The sequence below is a fragment of the Chelonia mydas genome, chromosome 20, assembly GCF_015237465.2.
Source record: "Chelonia mydas isolate rCheMyd1 chromosome 20, rCheMyd1.pri.v2, whole genome shotgun sequence".
NCBI classification, from domain to species: Eukaryota; Metazoa; Chordata; order Testudines; family Cheloniidae; genus Chelonia; species Chelonia mydas.
The window spans coordinates 6944241-6961289 of record NC_051260.2 but is presented as its reverse complement, the minus strand read 5'-3'; the positions used below and the strand labels follow the sequence as shown (position 1 = coordinate 6961289).

The window sequence follows — 17049 nt, the reverse complement described above, 5'->3', positions numbered from 1 at the left end:
CGAGCGCCCCTACAAAAGTGCCCTGACTGCGGAAAGAGCTTCGGCCAGAACTCCAACCTCCGTGCAACACCAGCGCATCCACACGGCGAGCGCCCCTACAAGTGCGGAGAGTGTGGGAAGAGCTTCAGCTGGAGCTCCAACCTCATTGATCACCAGCGTGTGCACACAGGCGAGCGGCCAGACAGTGGCCCGACTGTGGGAAGAGCTTCAACCCGCAGCTCTTGCGCTCATCCAGCCCGGCGCATCCCAAGGGGCTGAGACCCTACAAGGCACACAGTGCGGGAAGAGCTTCACAAGAGCTCCCACCCTTTCCGGCACCAGGGCACACATGCCGCTGAGAGTTGGCCTGCACGTGTACCAGCTGTGGGAAGAGCTTTACCCGAGCATCCAGCAGAGGCCACGACCACATCCACTGTGCTGACTGTGAGACACGCTTCTCCGCATTGCCGGCAGCCAGCCGCGAGCTGATGTGGCAGTGAAGCCCTACAAGTGTGGGGAGTGTGGTAGAAGCTTCGGGCGCAGCTCGTACCTGGTGCAGCACCAGCGCATTCACACGGGTGACAGACCCTACAAGTGTGGGGACTGTGGAAAGGGGTTCGGGTCAGTGCCCACCTCACCCGGCACCAGCTCAGCCATGCAGGTGACCAGCCCTACCGATGTCCCCAGTGCGGAAAGACCTTTGGGGAGAGCGCAAGCTGTTGAGCCACCGGCTGAGCCATGCGGGTGAGCGCCCCTACCAGTGCCCTGACTGCGAGAAGAGCTTCTGCAAAAGCTCCCACCTGGTCAGCCACCATCGCACCCACACTGGAGAGCGGCCCTACCGCTGCACCATCTGTGACAAGAGCTTCTGCCAGAGCTCCCACCTCATCCGGCACCAGGGCACCCACCGGGTGAGCGCCCTACAAGTGCTCCGACTGTGGGAAGAGTTCACCCAGAGCTCCAACCTTGCCCAAGCACCAGCGCATCCACACGGGCGAGCGCCCTACCAATGCAGTGACTGTGGGAAGAGCTTCAGCTGGAGCTCCAACCTCATAGAGCACCAGAGAACCCACCTAGCACAGAAACCCTGAACATGGGCCGGGCCAACGTGTCTGGTTCCTGAGCAAGCTCCCAACACTGCAGTAAACAGCATGGGGCCAGCAAGACACTTAATAGGGGGAGAAATTACTGAGTGTGCAATGCCAAAGACTAGAAACCCTCCCCAGGAGTTAGACTTCTTCACACTGCCAGCGGCGGCTGCCTGCCCCAGCCTCGCCTGTTGCAATATCCAGGAGATGATCCCACTTGCCACAAGAGCTAAGGAACCTGTAATAAGGCAAGTCTAAGGGGTCTAACTTATGCATTCTTTCAACCTCATATGGACAGGCTGTCTACATAGACATGGGAGACAGAATTTCAGTCCCATGGGCAGCTCCCTAGCATTTGTTCCCTCTTTTTGTCTGTTCTGGCCAGACTCCATCCCAGGATTTTAGTTCCTCTTGGATACCTAGATTTTAGTCCCATTTTTTAAAATTTTCTTTTAATACTGTTATTAATATTAAGATTTAATATCTGTTATTTCTTGTTGTATTGCAGTGTCTCTCCATATGAATAAACCTGCTCCAGCTTACCCATTTTCCATCCTAGTGCCCATTTCAGATGCTGTGTCTTATAACAGTTGTGTGTCTGTCTAGCCTCCAGCTGGATTTATTATGGTTCTCCATCTGTGTTCCCACAAAAGTTTTACTTGTGATCACTGAAGATGCAGCTGCTTTTCTCAGGGGGCAATATTTAGTCTAAGGTCCGAAGGGCATTTGCTCATAGTCTGGCTTTACAGCTCTTTCCATCCCACCTTGTCAAGGCTAGAATATTTTTCTTAAAATTTCATAGATTCTAAGGCCAGAAGGGACCATTGTGATCATCTAGTCTGACCTCCTGTTTAACACAAGCCATACATTTCCTGAAATAATTCCTCCAGCAGAGCTTTTATAAAAACATCCAATCTTGATTTAAAAATCGTCAGTGATGGAGAATCCACCACAACCCTTGGTAAACTTAATTTTCTCTCTCTCTTAAAAATTCATGCCATATTTCCAGTGTGAATTTGTCTTGCTTCAAGTTCCAGACATTGGACGGTGTTAGACCTTTCTCTGATAGATTGTGGAGCCCACTAATAAATAGTTCCCCATATTAGGTACTTATAGATTGTAATCAAGTCACCCCTTAACCTTCTCTTTGTTAAGCTAAATAGATTGAGCTTCTTGAGTCTATCACCATAAGGCAGTGGTTCTCAAACTTTGTGCTGGTGACCCCTTTCATATAGCAAGCCTCTGAGTGTGACCCCCCCCTTATAAATTAAAAACACCTTTTTATATAGGTAACACGATTATAAATACTGGAGGCAAAGTAGGGTTTGGGGTGGATGCTGACAGCTCGTGATCCCCATGTAGTGACCTTGCGACCCCCTGAGGGGTCCTGACCCCCAGTTTGAGAACCCCTGCTATAGGCATGTTTTCTAATCCTTTAATCATTCTTGGGGTTCTTCTTTTAACCCTTTTCCGGTTTCTCAATATCCTTCTTGAATTGTGGGCACCTGAACTGGACATGGTATTCCAGTAGTTTTTGCAGGGATGGGTGGTGACAGGCATTAGCATTTTAATCACTGTGTCATCTAAACCTGAAGCCAGTGTACACTGGTGCTGCCACTATTGGAGCTGCACTGGAAGTAGTAACTGCAACTCATTTTAAGAAAACAATCATAGAAATGTAGGGATGGAAAGAACCTCTAGAGGTCATCTAGTCCTGCCCCCCATGCTGAGGCAGGATTAAGTATACTTAGACCACCCCAGGCAAGTGTTTGTCTAACCTGTTCTTAAAAACCTTCAATGACAGTGATTCTATAAAGACAATAAGGAGTCCGGTGGCACCTTAAAGACTGACAGGTTTATTTGAGCATAAGCTTTTGTGGGTAAAAACCCCACTTCTTCAGATGCATGGAGTGAAAATTACAGATGCAGACATAAATATACTGACACATGAAGAGAAGGGAGTTACCTCACAAGTGGAGAACCAGTGTTGACAGGGCCACTTCGATCAGGGTGGATGTAGTCCACTCCCAACAATAGATGAGGAGGTGTCAATTCCAGGAGAGGCAAAGCTGCTCCTGTGATGAGCCAGCCACTCCCAGTCCCTATTCAAGCCCAAATTAATTGTGTTAAATTTGCAAATGAATTTTAGTTCTGCTGTTTCTCTTTGAAGTCTGTTTCTGAAGTTTTTTTTGTTCAAGTATAGCTACTTTCAAATCTGTTATAGAATGTCCTGGAAGATTGAAGTGTTCTCCCAGCAGCTTTTGTATGTTACCATTCCTGATGTCCGATTTGTGTCCATTTATTCTTTTACGTAGGGACTGTCCGGTTTGGCCAATGTACCTGGCAGAGGGGTACATGGCACATGATGGCAATTAATAACGCCTCTGATGGTGTGCCTGATGTGGTTGGGTCCTCTGATGGTGTCGCTAGAGTAGATATGGGGATAGAGTAGCCAGCGAGGTTTGCTACAGGGATTGGTTCCTCGGTTAGTGTTTCTGTGGTGTGGTGTGTAGTTGCTGGTGAGTATTTACTTCAGGTTGGGGGGCTGTCTGTAAGCGAGGACTGGCCTGTCTTCCAAGGTCTGGGAGAGTGAGGGATCGTTTTCCAGGATAGGTTGTAGATCGTTGATAATGTGTTGAAGAGGTTTTAGCTGGGGGCTGTACGTGATGGCCAGTGGTGTTTTGTTATTTTCCTTGTGGGGCCTGTCCTGTAGTAGGTGATTTCTGGGTACCCGTCTCGCTCTGTCAGTCTGTTTCCTCACTTTTCCCCCAGATGGGTATTGTAGTTTTAAGAATGTTTGGTAAAGATCTTGTAGGTGTTTGCAAATTTAACACCATTAATTTGGGCTTGAATAGGGACTGGGAGTGGCTGGCTCATCACAGAAGCAGTTTTGCCTCTCCTGGAATTGACACCTCCTCATCTATTGTTGGGAGTGGACTACATCCACCCTGATCGAAGGGCCCTGTCAACACTGGTTCTCACTTGTGAGGTAACTCCCTTCTCTTCATGTGTCAGTATATTTATGTCTGCATCTGTAATTTTCACTCCATGCATCTGAAGAAGTGGGGTTTTTACCCACAAAAGCTTATGCTCAAATAAACCTGTCAGTCTTTAAGGTGCCACCGGACTCCTTATTGTCTTTATAGAATCACTGTCATTGAAGGTTTTTAAGAACAGGTTAGACAAACACTTGCCTGGGGTGGTCTAAGTATACTTAATCCTGCCTCAGCATGGGGGGCAGGACTAGATGACCTCTAGAGGTTCTTTCCATCCCTACATTTCTATGATTGTTTTCTTAAAATGAGTTGCAGTTACTACTTCCAGTGCAGCTCCAATAGTGGCAGCACCAGTGTACACTGGCTTCAGGTTTAGATGACACAGTGATTAAAATGCTAATGCCTGTCACCACCCATCCCTGCAAAAACTACTGGAATACCATGTCCAGTTCAGGTGCCCACAATTCAAGAAGGATATTGAGAAACCGGAAAAGGGTTAAAAGAAGAACCCCAAGAATGATTAAAGGATTAGAAAAATGCCTATAGCAGGGGTTCTCAAACTGGGGGTCAGGACCCCTCAGGGGGTCGCAAGGTCACTACATGGGGATCACGAGCTGTCAGCATCCACCCAAACCCTACTTTGCCTCCAGTATTTATAATCGTGTTACCTATATAAAAGGTGTTTTTAATTTATAAGGGGGGGGTCACACTCAGAGGCTTGCTATATGAAAGGGGTCACCAGCACAAAGTTTGAGAACCACTGCCTTATGGTGATAGACTCAAGAAGCTCAATCTATTTAGCTTAACAAAGAGAAGGTTAAGGGGTGACTTGATTACAATCTATAAGTACCTATATGGGGAACTATTTATTAGTGGGCTCCACAATCTATCAGAGAAAGGTCTAACACCGTCCAATGTCTGGAACTTGAAGCAAGACAAATTCACACTGGAAATATGGCATGAATTTTTAAGAGAGAGAGAAAATTAAGTTTACCAAGGGTTGTGGTGGATTCTCCATCACTGACGATTTTTAAATCAAGATTGGATGTTTTTATAAAAGCTCTGCTGGAGGAATTATTTCAGGGAAATTGTATGGCTTGTGTTAAACAGGAGGTCAGACTAGATGATCACAATGGTCCCTTCTGGCCTTAGAATCTATGAAATTTTAAGAAAAATATTCTAGCCTTGACAAGGTGGGATGGAAAGAGCTGTAAAGCCAGACTATGAGCAAATGCCTTCGGACCTTAGACTAAATATTGCCCCCTGAGAAAAGCAGCTGCATCTTCAGTGATCACAAGTAAAACTTTTGTGGGAACACAGATGGAGAACCCATAATAAATCCCAGCTGGAGGCTAGACAGACACACAACTGTTATAAGACACAGCATCTGAAATGGGACACTAGGATGGAAAATGGGTAAGCTGGAGCAGGTTTTATTTCATATGGAGAGACACTGCAATACAACAAGAAATAACAGATATTAAATCTTAAATATTAATAACAGTATTAAAAGAAAATTTTAAAAAATGGGACTAAAATCTAGGTATCCAAGAGGAACTAAAATCCTGGGATGGAGTCTGGCCAGAACAGACAAAAAGAGGGAACAAATGCTAGGGAGCTGCCCATGGGACTGAAATTCTGTCTCCCACTGTCTATGTAGACAGCCTGTCCATATGAGGTTGAAAGAATGCATAAGTTAGACCCCCTTAGACTTGCCTTATTACAGGTTCCTTAGCTCTTGTGGCAAGTGGGATCATCTCCTGGATATTGCAACAGGCGAGGCTGGGGCAGGCAGCCGCCGCTGGCAGTGTGAAGAAGTCTAACTCCTGGGGAGGGTTTCTAGTCTTTGGCATTGCACACTCAGTAATTTCTCCCCCTATTAAGTGTCTTGCTGGCCCCATGCTGTTTACTGCAGTGTTGGGAGCTTGCTCAGGAACCAGACACGTTGGCCCGGCCCATGTTCAGGGTTTCTGTGCTAGGTGGGTTCTCTGGTGCTCTATGAGGTTGGAGCTCCAGCTGAAGCTCTTCCCACAGTCACTGCATTGGTAGGGGCGCTCGCCCGTGTGGATGCGCTGGTGCTGGGCAAGGTTGGAGCTCTGGGTGAAGCTCTTCCCACAGTCGGAGCACTTGTAGGGGCGCTCACCCGTGTGGGTGCCCTGGTGCCGGATGAGGTGGGAGCTCTGGCAGAAGCTCTTGTCACAGATGGTGCAGCGGTAGGGCCGCTCTCCAGTGTGGGTGCGCTGGTGGCTGACCAGGTGGGAGCTTTTGCAGAAGCTCTTCTCGCAGTCAGGGCACTGGTAGGGGCGCTCACCCGCATGGCTCAGCCGGTGGCTCAACAGCTTTGCGCTCTCCCCAAAGGTCTTTCCGCACTGGGGACATCGGTAGGGCTGGTCACCTGCATGGCTGAGCTGGTGCCGGGTGAGGTGGGCACTGACCCCGAACCCCTTTCCACAGTCCCCACACTTGTAGGGTCTGTCACCCGTGTGAATGCGCTGGTGCTGCACCAGGTACGAGCTGCGCCCGAAGCTTCTACCACACTCCCCACACTTGTAGGGCTTCACTGCCACATCAGCTCGCGGCTGGCTGCCGGCAATGCGGGAGAAGCGTGTCTCACAGTCAGCACAGTGATGTGGTCGTGGCCTCTGCTGGATGCTCTGGGTAAAGCTCTTCCCACAGCTGGTACACGTGCAGGCCAACTCTCCAGCGGCATGTGTGCCCTGGTGCCGGATGAGGTGGGAGCTCTTGTTGAAGCTCTTCCCGCACTGTGTGCACTTGTAGGGTCTCAGCCCCTTGTGGATGCGCCGGTGCTGGATGAGCGCAGAGCTGCGGGTGAAGCTCTTCCCACAGTCGGGACACTTGTCTGGCCGCTCGCCTGTGTGCACACGCTGGTGCTCAATGAGGTTGGAGCTCCAGCTGAAGCTCTTCCCACACTCTCCGCACTTGTAGGGGCGCTCGCCCGTGTGGATGCGCTGGTGTTGCACGAGGTTGGAGTTCTGGCTGAAGCTCTTTCCGCAGTCAGGGCACTTGTAGGGGCGCTCGCCCGTGTGGGTGCCCTGGTGGCGCAGGAGGTGGGAGCTCTGGCTGAAGCTCTTGTTGCAGTTGGTGCACTTGTAGGGCTTGACACCCTGGTGCACACGCTGGTGCTCTGTCAGGTGGGAGCTCTGGGTGAAGCTTTTGTCACAGTCGAGGCACTGGTAGGGGCGCTCGCCTGTGTGCACCCGCTGATGCTGGGCGAGGTTGGAGTTCTGGGTGAAGCTCTTCCCACAGTCGGAGCACTTGTAGGGGCGCTCGCCCGTGTGGGTGCCCTGGTGCCGGATGAGGTGGGAGCTCTGGCTGAAGCTCTTGTTGCAGTCAGTGCAGTTGTAGCGTTTCTCCTTGGATTGGAGCCCTCTCTCCCAGGGCGGGGATCTGCCCAGCAGCTGCTGCTCTCTGTCGTTTCCCCCCAGCAACTCCGACCCGCCAGGACTCTCTGAACCCACTTCCCGGGGGCTGTACCCTTTGGGTCTACTCCCTTCCTCAGGACATCCCTGCAGAGGGCTCTCCACCTCCTTCTCACTCATGCTCCCATCTGCTGGAATAAAAGAGAATCCAGGCATCACTCACTCACTTGCCCCCTGGGTTGGGAGGAAAGAGGAGCTGCAACACAAGAATTTTTGGGGGCAAAAACTGGAAAGGGGAATTTGCAAAAAAGGTTTGCTGTTGGACCTAACAGAGAGCACTGTCCCTTTAAGGGCATGCTTATTACAGGGCCTCTGTCTCTTTAAAGCCAGGCATTCTGGCAATTGTTGGGTCTAGGGCTCAGTCATAGTCGGCTGAAAGCAAGGCCTGCTGGGATTAGACAGATAAAAAGCCAAGCTGCTGTAGTAGTAGAAAAAGGGCTCTTTTCTGGGGTGAGCAGCTATGGGTGTTAGGTCTTTTCTGGCCTGAGCTTGGAGAAGGAACCTGTCTGGAACTATGAGCCTACGCTGATGAGAAAGCTAAGAATTCCCTGCAGCTCAGCAAAGTGAAAGGGCTGTCATCAGAGTCCAGTGGGAGGGCTAAGGGGAGCCTCTGTAGCTGAGAGGTGGAAGGCCACTGTGATCCAAGGGAGGCTGGACTGTCTGCAGACTGTAGTCTAGAAGCATAAGGATAAAGTGTGGCTGGAATTGGGGGAGGGTGTCCTGTGCCAAGCATTGGAATATTTTGGGCCATTAATAAAACCAAGACCTGGGAAGTCAGGCTACTTTGGAACTACAGCTGAGGGGGTGTGTGTGACACAATGTTGCCAACTCCAGTAACCTCTATTGTGTGATATTTGGTGTCTGCCTTAAAGCCCTACTGGCTGGAATTAAGAGATTGCATGAGAATTTCCGCTTTAATTCTTCAGAGAGGTTTCCTGCATTCCTGGCTGCAAAGAACTGCTTGAAAATGTGAGTGCTTGTGTGCCTCCTGAAGCTCAAAACCAAGAAGGCAGATAAACCTGGTTTTGTTTTCTTAAATCTCATGTTTTTTAAGTCATTCGTGGTATTTTGGGGGGGGAGAGAAGCTGACAGTTTTTGAATACTTGTAGTTGGGGATAACAACAGTCACTGATGGGTGGTGGGGGGGAAACTGAGGCACAACTGTACACACACACACCCGATGGAGAAGTGAGTTGAACCTCCTACACAAACAGACCAAGCACTGTGTTGCCCAAACATGTCTAGAGGGGAGAGGCAAGGAAAGCCGATGAGCAGCTGAAGTAAAACAGAGAGCATAGATGAAGCAAGGGACAACCGCCAAAAATCCATCTGGGATTGATAAAACTAGAGTATCTCCCTTCCAGCTCACCCCATAAAAGAACTCCTTCTCCCATTACTACAGTGGCTTGGCTTTTATAGCCTTCTCATCTCAGCATGCCTTGCTCTCACCCTGTCAACACATGAGCTATAGGTACTACAAGTCCCAGAACACCTGGGGACAGAGCACCTGTAATATGAGTGCTCTTAAAGGCAGAAGAGCAAAAGTTTCTTGCAAATTCCTCTCACCCCCCTCACCCCCCACCACAAATAGTCTGTTTTGCAGTTCCTCTTTCCTCCCAGTCATCAGTGGGTAGATTAAAAAAATCCAGCATTTCAACAAAGGCATCAAAGAAGAGTTTATGCTTGATCTTGTTTTAATATTACCTCTCCCTGTGCTGCCATGGAGTGAGCTGGCTGGCTTACAAGGCAGAATGGGGTGAGAGGCTGCTGGGCTGTGCACTCCCACAATTAGTTTGGGATACCTTGCTGGGCTGTGCATGCTTCTCCCCATGTGGCCCTGGAGTTGGCTAGGTTGTGCTGGGGGAAACCTACTGGGCTGTGCATTTACTGCCCCCCAGCATTCTCCCGTACAGCTAGCTGATTGGGTTGCAGGGGAGAGCCCTGCTGGATTGTACATTTCCCCCACCCTTTCCCCATGCTGCCTTGGAGTTGGTTGAGTTGTTGGACCTAGCTAGGCTGTGCACCCCCACATCACCTCTGGTGCTGCAGGGCAGTGCACACCCCTGTGCGGCCCTGTGGCTAGCTGGGTTGGGGGCCACTGCAGGGCGTTGCAACCCCCGTGCAAGGTGGGTGTGGGGGCGGTCCCTGTAAGGTGGTGCAACCCCTGTGCTGCCCTCGGGCTAGCTGGGTTGGGGGGTCCCTGCAGGGCACTGCACCCCCATGATGCCCTGAGGCTGACTGGGTTAGGGGTCCCTGTGAAACAGTGCACCCCCCAACTCACCCCATGCAGGCGGTGCAGGGAGCCCCTCAGCCTGGCCCCGCTTCGGGAGAAGTCCCTCGTTAACATGCTCACCCCTGCAGGGCACTTCTGAGCCTCTCTAGCCGCTGGAGGACTAAGCGGCTCTGTGGTTGTATCGCTCCCATTCCCAGCTGCGTGTGGGACCGGACCGATCCACATGCCCTGTTCCTGCAGGAAGGCCTGGGGCGCTTGCCCATCACAGCCCGGACCAGCAATCCAGCCACTTTATCACAGTAGCAGTACTGGGGGGTTTCCCTTGCTGCCTGGGCCTTTAGGGGTGCGTTTAGGGCTGGTTCTCCAGCGCTTCTCAGCCAACGCCAGGGCCAGACACTCACTTGGGTTAAAGTAAAATCTGTGATTTCTCTGTGATCACTGGACTCCAAGAAGAGCAACAGAAGTCACCAGTGTCAAAATGTGACCCCCTAAATGCTTAGCGAGGCAAGTAAAAGAACCCCAGGATAATTAGTTAAAGAATAACAAGGTTTTTAAAATAATCTCTTGATTTTGGAAATGTGTGGCTGACTTTTGAAAAAGATGGCTTTAGGTAGTCTTTAGAGTTCAGGGCTGTTGTTGGGTGTGTTTCCCCCCCCCGCTCAGAACCATTTAGTTATGGCTTCCCCACTGCAGCATTTCTCATTCCATAAGGGGTGCAGGGGGAATCCAGCCACAAAGACTAGAAATGTTTTTAAAAATAAAAGTTGATATTGCTCTCAAGAAATTTGTGTTCTTCCTCTCCTGTCTTACATGATAAACACACTAGTTAAAAATTGTAGGGATTTAGCATTAAGGTGGATTTTATGATTGCATGCAAGTTAACCAGTGACATAACTTTTATAACATGTCACACATGGAGCGGTACCAAATTTGGCAGCTGTTGAGATAGTCTGTGCTTTGGACAGCTTACAAGTGAAGACCCTGATCCTGCCAAAACTTCCCACACTGTGTAGGCTGAAAACTGAGCATTTGCATAAATCTTGGTAGAATCAGAGCTTAAACAAATAGACAATTCATTAAGGGAAGGGATGTTGCATACCATCAGGGTGATGGTTTGCAAATGTCAAGTTAGAACCATGATGTTTTGTGTCTTGCTTAGAGACCCCAAACTGAGACTGGATCACCTAGCACAATGGGTCCCCAAATAGCTTGGAGTAAAATAGGGTTGGTTGGGTTATAATCCAGTACTGGGTAGTTTTTGCTCTTGTCATAAATTAAAGCGAAGGGTAACCACCTTTCTGTATACAGTGCTATAAAATCCCTCCTGGCCAGAGGCAAAATCCTTGCACCTGTAAAGGGTTAAGAAGCTAAGGTAACCTCGCTGGCAACTGACCCAAAATGACCAATGAGGGGACAAGATACTTTCAAATCTGGCGGGGGGAAGGCTTTTGTGTGTCTGTCTGTGTGATGCCTCTGCCGCGGACAGATCAAGAAAGGAAGCAATTCAACTCCTATAAAGTTAGGAAGTAATCTAGCTAGAAAATGCGTTAGATTTTCTTTTGTTTTTTGGCTTGTGAAATTCATTGTGCTGGAGGGAATATGTATTCCTGTTTTGGGTGGGAAGTGATTTTGGAGTCTACTGTGTGGTGGCAGGAATTGGTTTTCCAGAGGGAAAGAGAATTGGGGGAACTATATTTGGGGTGGGATGGTTCTTTGAACAGGGAGAGAACAGACTGTGGGATGGGATGGGATGGGAGGGAAGAGCGTTGTGTAGTGGGGAGGCTAGCCTGTGGGGTACCATTCACAAATCACCTCTTACCCTTTGACTCAGCCCCAGGGTTGTGGTGGGGGAAATAATCATAACTGGTTGTGGCTGGGGGCCCTGAGGAAGGCTGGGTGGCGGAGATGGGCTCATTAGCCCTCTGAGTTTTTCAGTGGGCCTGCAAGACCCAGTGGTAGCAGGACTGATAGAGAGAGGGGTTGTGCGTGAACCTAAAGATGCTGGGAAGTTGCTTCAGTGGGAAGCTCCAGGACATGATGCAGGCATGTTTATTTTGTTTGGGCTTCTATTGCAGTGTAGGGATCAAAACAAGAACCATGCTGCAGGTGACACATTGCTGGGGGCAGCAGCTGGCTTAGTGCTTGGTGGAACTTCCCTGCTAACACTTCCACATAGCACTTGGTTTTATTGATAAAGAGTAGCCCCCTGGCTCCCAGCCCAGCCACAGCTCCACCACCAGCCATGGCTCCACTCGTGGCCCTGTGTCCAACCCCAGCACTGGCCCCACTCCCAGTCCGGGTTTTTTGGGGGAGGAGGGGAAGAGGAGAGGAGGATGTGGACAGGGGTAAGAGGGGAGTGTGAGGTAAAAAGTTTGGGGACCACTCATCGAGGTTGTATTTCCCCCGTTTGTTTATGAGATAGTCACGCGAGACAGTATCAGAAACCTTACTAAAGTCAAGGTATACCACATCTACCACTTCCCCGCCATCCACAAGGCTTGTTACCCTGTCAAAGAAAACTCTTAGTTTGGCTTGACGTGATTTGTTCTTGACAAACCCATGCTGACTGTTACTTATTAGCTTATTGTCTTCTAGGTGTTTGCAAATGATTGCTTATTTACTCCATTATCTTTCCAGGTACTGAAGTTAAGCTGACTGGTCTGTAATTCCCCAGGTTGTCCCTATTTCCCTTTTTTTATAGATTGGGACTAGATTTGCCCTTTTCCAGTCCTCTGGAATCTCACCCGTCTTCCATGACTTTTCGAAGATAATCATTAGTGGCTCCGATATCTCTGCAGTCAGCTCCTTGAGTATTCTAGGATGTATTTCATCAGGCCCTGGTGACTTGAACACACCTAACTTGAGTAAGTAATTTTTAACTTGTTCTTTCCCTAATTTAGCCTCTGCTCCTACCTCATTTTCACTGGCATTCACTATGTTAGACGTCCAATCACCACCAACCTTCTTGGTGAAAACTGAAACAAAAAAAGTCACTTAGCACTTCTGCCAATTCCACATTTTCAGTTATTGTCTTCCCCCTCATTGAGCAACTGGCCTACCCGGTCCTTGATCTTCCTCCTGCTTTTAATGTATTTGTAGAATGTTTTCTTGATACCCTTTGTTGTTAGCTAGTTGAATCTCATTTTGTGCCTTGGCCTACATACTTGTGTTATTTGTTTATACTCATCCTTTGTAATTGGACCTAGTTTCCACTTTTTGTAGGACTCTCTTCTGAGTTTCAGGTCATTGAAGATCTCCTGGTTAAGCCAGGGTGGTCTCTTGCCATACTTCCTATCTTTCCTACACAGTGGGATAGTTTGCTCTTGTGCCCTTAATAACGTCTCTTTGAAAATCTGCCAACTCTCTTGAACTGTTTTTTCCCCTTAGACTTGCGTCCCATGGGATCTTACCTATCAATTCCCTGAGTTTGCCAAAGTCTGCCTTCTTGAAATCCATTATCTTTATTGTGCTGTTTTCCCTCCTACCATTCCTTAGAATCAAGAACTCTGCCATTTCATGATCACTTTCACTCAAGCTGCCTTCCACTTACAGAGAGGAACTGGTTGAGAATTTGTATCAAAATCAAATCCAGAACAGCTTCTCCCCGGTAGGTTTCTCCACCTTCTGAAATAAAAATTGTCTGCAATACATTCCAAGAACTTGCTGGATAATCTGTGCCCAGTGCTGTGTTCCCCCCCCTCAACAGATGTCTGGGTACTTGAAGTCTCCCAAAACCACCAAGTCCTGTGCTTTGGATGATTTTGTTAGTTGTTTAAAAAAAGCCTCATCCACCTCTTCTTCCTGGTTAGGTGGTCTGTAGTAGACCCCTACCATGACATCACCCTTGTTTTTTTACCCTTTATCCTTACCCAGAGACTTTCAACAGGTCTGTCTTAATGGCTATTAGCCAGGATGTCCCTAGCCTCTGTTTGTCAGAGGGTGGAGATGGATGGCAGGAGAGAGCTCACTTGATCATTACCTGTTAGGTTCACTCCCTCTGGGGCACCTGGCATTGGCCACTGTCAGCAGACAGGATAATGGGCTGGATGGACCTTTGGTCTGACCCAGTATGGCCATTCTTATGTCTCCTATTTCCATCACAACCTCAGTCCAAGCGTATATATTTTAAAGCAACATCTTCTGCCTTTTTTCCCTGAGCAAGCTGTACCCTGGTATACCAATATTCCACCAAGTCTCTATGATGCCAGCTATGTCATAGCTGTGTTTATTAACTACCATTTCAAGTTCCTGCTTATTCCCCATAATTCTCGTATTCATATACATACATCTAAGATAGCGATTTGATTTGCCCCGTGTTTTCTCTTGTCTCTTCCTTATCCCTGCTCCCTCCCAGCCAGAAATGAGGACAATGCACTATAGCTTTTAATAATACAATATAAAATGAAGGCACAGGAAAGCCCTGTGGTTTATTATAACAGACATGATCTGAATGACCCCATCATCCTGAGGAGTCTAGGACCTTCTTTGTCCTGAAGATTGCTATAATTCAGGATCAAGAACAATGTCAGGCTGGAAGGACTTTGAGAATTCATCATGTCCAGCCCCCTGTGCTGAGGCAGGACCAGCTAAACAGACAGCATCACTGACAGGTGTTTGTCCAACCTGTTCTTAAAAACCTCGACTATTAGAATAGAACTCAGAGCTCTTTCCATTCCAATCCATAGCTCTGTCACCACCCTATATTGCAGGACTCTGATCTGTAAACGGATCAAGGAGGCACCAGTAGGGAACAGCAGGATTTACCGGCCAGGTTTCCATGGTCTTTCAACTGGAAACAAACAGAGCAGTGCTTCACAGAGATTCTTCTGGCCTCCTAGAGAGAGCTCCGCTAAGTGGTGCATCCCAGACACCCGTCCCCCGGGAAATCCACTGAGTGGCAGATCCCAACCCCCAAGCTCTGCTACAACATCAGGAAGACTGGTGACTTAGGGCCTCACTTAGATATAAGGGCTTTGTATTAGTCTATAATGTTTTTCTGTTTGGTTCTAGATCCAGGCTCTGCACTGTCCTCCTTACCTGACGGATGTGTTCTGGGCACTCACCAGGAAAGGAGGTGCACTCCTGTCTTGCGATGGAGGCGTTGGAAGCTTTCTTGATCTCTGCAGCTAGGTGGCATGGGTTGACAAGAGCGTTGAGTCTTTTGTGTTTGGGCGCCCTGCACCTCTGTGTTGTGCTCTACCCTTTGATGGGTACAATAGCCTCAGACACAGCGGGACTGATGCACTCTTCCCTGCTGGCTGTGGAATAGGGACAAATCCACATTCGTTCCAATTTCCTTTTCTGCATGCGAGGAACAGTGCTGTGCTTCCAGGGACAGGGCTCCAAGTGCTGCGAGTCTCCTGGCCAAGGAGAGACCCCGTAAGTAACGGTTCCCAGAAGGATAGTTTGCTCAGTGACCCCAGGGATTAGCCCCATGCATGTATGGAGGGGGCAGGGGAGGTAGATTAGGCACTTCCTCAGGGTGGCTTCATTAGTCTCCTAGTGGAAAGAAATTTACCTTCTGCCTGTAGACTCCAAGGTGCTGAACAGAGCTTCTCCCAGGCCCTTTGATGGCAGCGCCACTGTAGGGACAGATGTTCCCTCCACGGCCCCTCACAATCTTCTCTAACTATTTATTTAGGAAGGTTTAACAGGTTTACAAATCTCTGCCATGTAAACGTTGGAGACAAAATAGTCATTACAACAGTGAGCTCTTCTTTAGAGCAACCTAGTCATACAATAAATCAGCTCTATTTCACAGGGTGCTACCACTTTACAATGCCCACAACACGCGGGTTCTGTGATTTTATCACAGAGAGTGAAATCTCTGATTGCACATACCCAACAAGCCAGGCCTATCAAATAGTAATATTCAAAAAAATTGGACAGGTGCACTGATATTTTGCAGGAGAATGTACTTTGAGTATTGAATAAAGGTAACCAAATATCTAAGTAACTATTTGTCCTTTGTCTGTTTTGCTGAGTATGTAATTGGTGCATTAATTTTTCCATAACAACCTGCCACATTTTTTGAACTATTCCTCTAGAGTTGGACTATTTTTTTTTTTTTCCTGCTAGGAGGCTAGCAGTAGCTTAGCAGCTACTAGCAGATGAGATTAATTCTTCATTCTGTTTGTGTGACCATTTTTTGCTAGAAGGATTATCGGAGGATCCTTTAGAATAGATATCCAACAGTTTGTGAAGTCTGGTTATGAATTGTATCCCAATGCTCTAACAGCTGGACACGTCCACTGTACATATATACAATCTCCTCTTTCATCGCGGTTTTTCCAACATTTAGTATCTCACCGATGTGAGGCACCACTGAAGCAGTATCTTAAGACTTTTTTTGTATCATGTTACAGTTGCTGCTCCTCTTTTCCAGATCAAACCCCGTTCCTCTGGGGTAATTTGTCAGTCCAAATCCTTTTCCTAGCATGTCAGATATGGACTTTTTTTTTTTGTTAAGGAAGTGGTCTGCAAAGATTGATTTGTTTTAATTCTTTTATTTCCTAACTACCAGATGCAATTGCTTCTATGAAAGTTTTCTTTTAAAACAAAAAGCTCTCTTTTCTAGAACGATGAGAAACATAATGTTTAACCTAAAGGTACTGGTACCATGGGAGAGTGGGTCAGTTAAAATTGTGATCTCTGAATAAATTAGAAATGTTCCTCCCTGAATGCACCTCACACTCTAACGTTCTTATAGTCTCCTCACCCCTTTGTACATATGGGGAACTGAGGCACAGAGAGAAGTGACTTGTCTGAGGTCACACAGGAAACTCATAGCAGAGGAGGGAATTGAACCCAGGTCTCCCAAGTCCTTAGCTCATGCCTGAATCATTGGCCCATCTTGCCTCCTACCAGGGCCTTAGCTGGAGACACTTGGGCTTGTTACGCCAGCTCCTAGAACTTGTCCTAGTTGAGAGTCAGTGCTGTTGGCTGACTCTTCTAGATGCCAGAAGAGCAGAAATAGGCTTCTCTGGCTATTCCTCAGTCCTTTGTCTCCTTCCAAATGCCAGGCAGCTCAACTTTGCCTTTCTGGATTGTCCTAGTGAGCTGGTTCTTGCAATAATGGAACCTCTCTGTGAAGAAGGAAGACAGGAGGGCCTGATGCAAGGTTGATCAAGCCAGAGAAATCCTGTCTCCTTGGTCAATAAAGAGCACCCAGACTTACCCTTGCTCTCCCCTCCCTGATCTTCTGTAGGATCTGGGACAGCATAAACACTGGATGGAAGGGATACCAATAACTCTGGCTGGACCTGAGACAGAACAGGAGCAGTGGATGCTGTGAGATCTCACCTCCTGGAGAT

At 48.2% G+C, this 17049-nt stretch overlaps 1 protein-coding gene and 1 long non-coding RNA gene across 23 annotated transcripts in view; one reads left to right on the top strand and one right to left on the bottom strand.

The window, feature by feature from the left end:
- LOC102930066 (zinc finger protein 883) overlaps positions 1–17049 on the bottom strand; it is a 38071-nt gene that overhangs the window by 1584 nt on the left and 19438 nt on the right. For 3 of the 22 annotated variants that reach the window (XM_043532990.1, XM_043532985.1, XM_043532983.1), the window contains one exon: positions 5484–7631. In XM_043532990.1, coding sequence (XP_043388925.1) covers positions 6025–7631 — 1607 coding nt within the window. In that variant the 3' untranslated portion in view covers positions 5484–6024. Of the gene's footprint in view, positions 1–3108; positions 3170–5483; positions 7635–12480; positions 15097–15254; positions 15403–16913; positions 17001–17049 lie in introns of those variants that run through there. The other 19 variants (XM_043532984.1, XM_043532982.1, XM_043532988.1 and 16 more) reach the window with 18 other exon arrangements.
- On the top strand, positions 428–11510 carry LOC122463400. The gene is made up of 3 exons (XR_006286745.1): positions 428–1328; positions 3688–3690; positions 11494–11510. It is a non-coding gene; the product is annotated as an uncharacterized LOC122463400 (long non-coding RNA).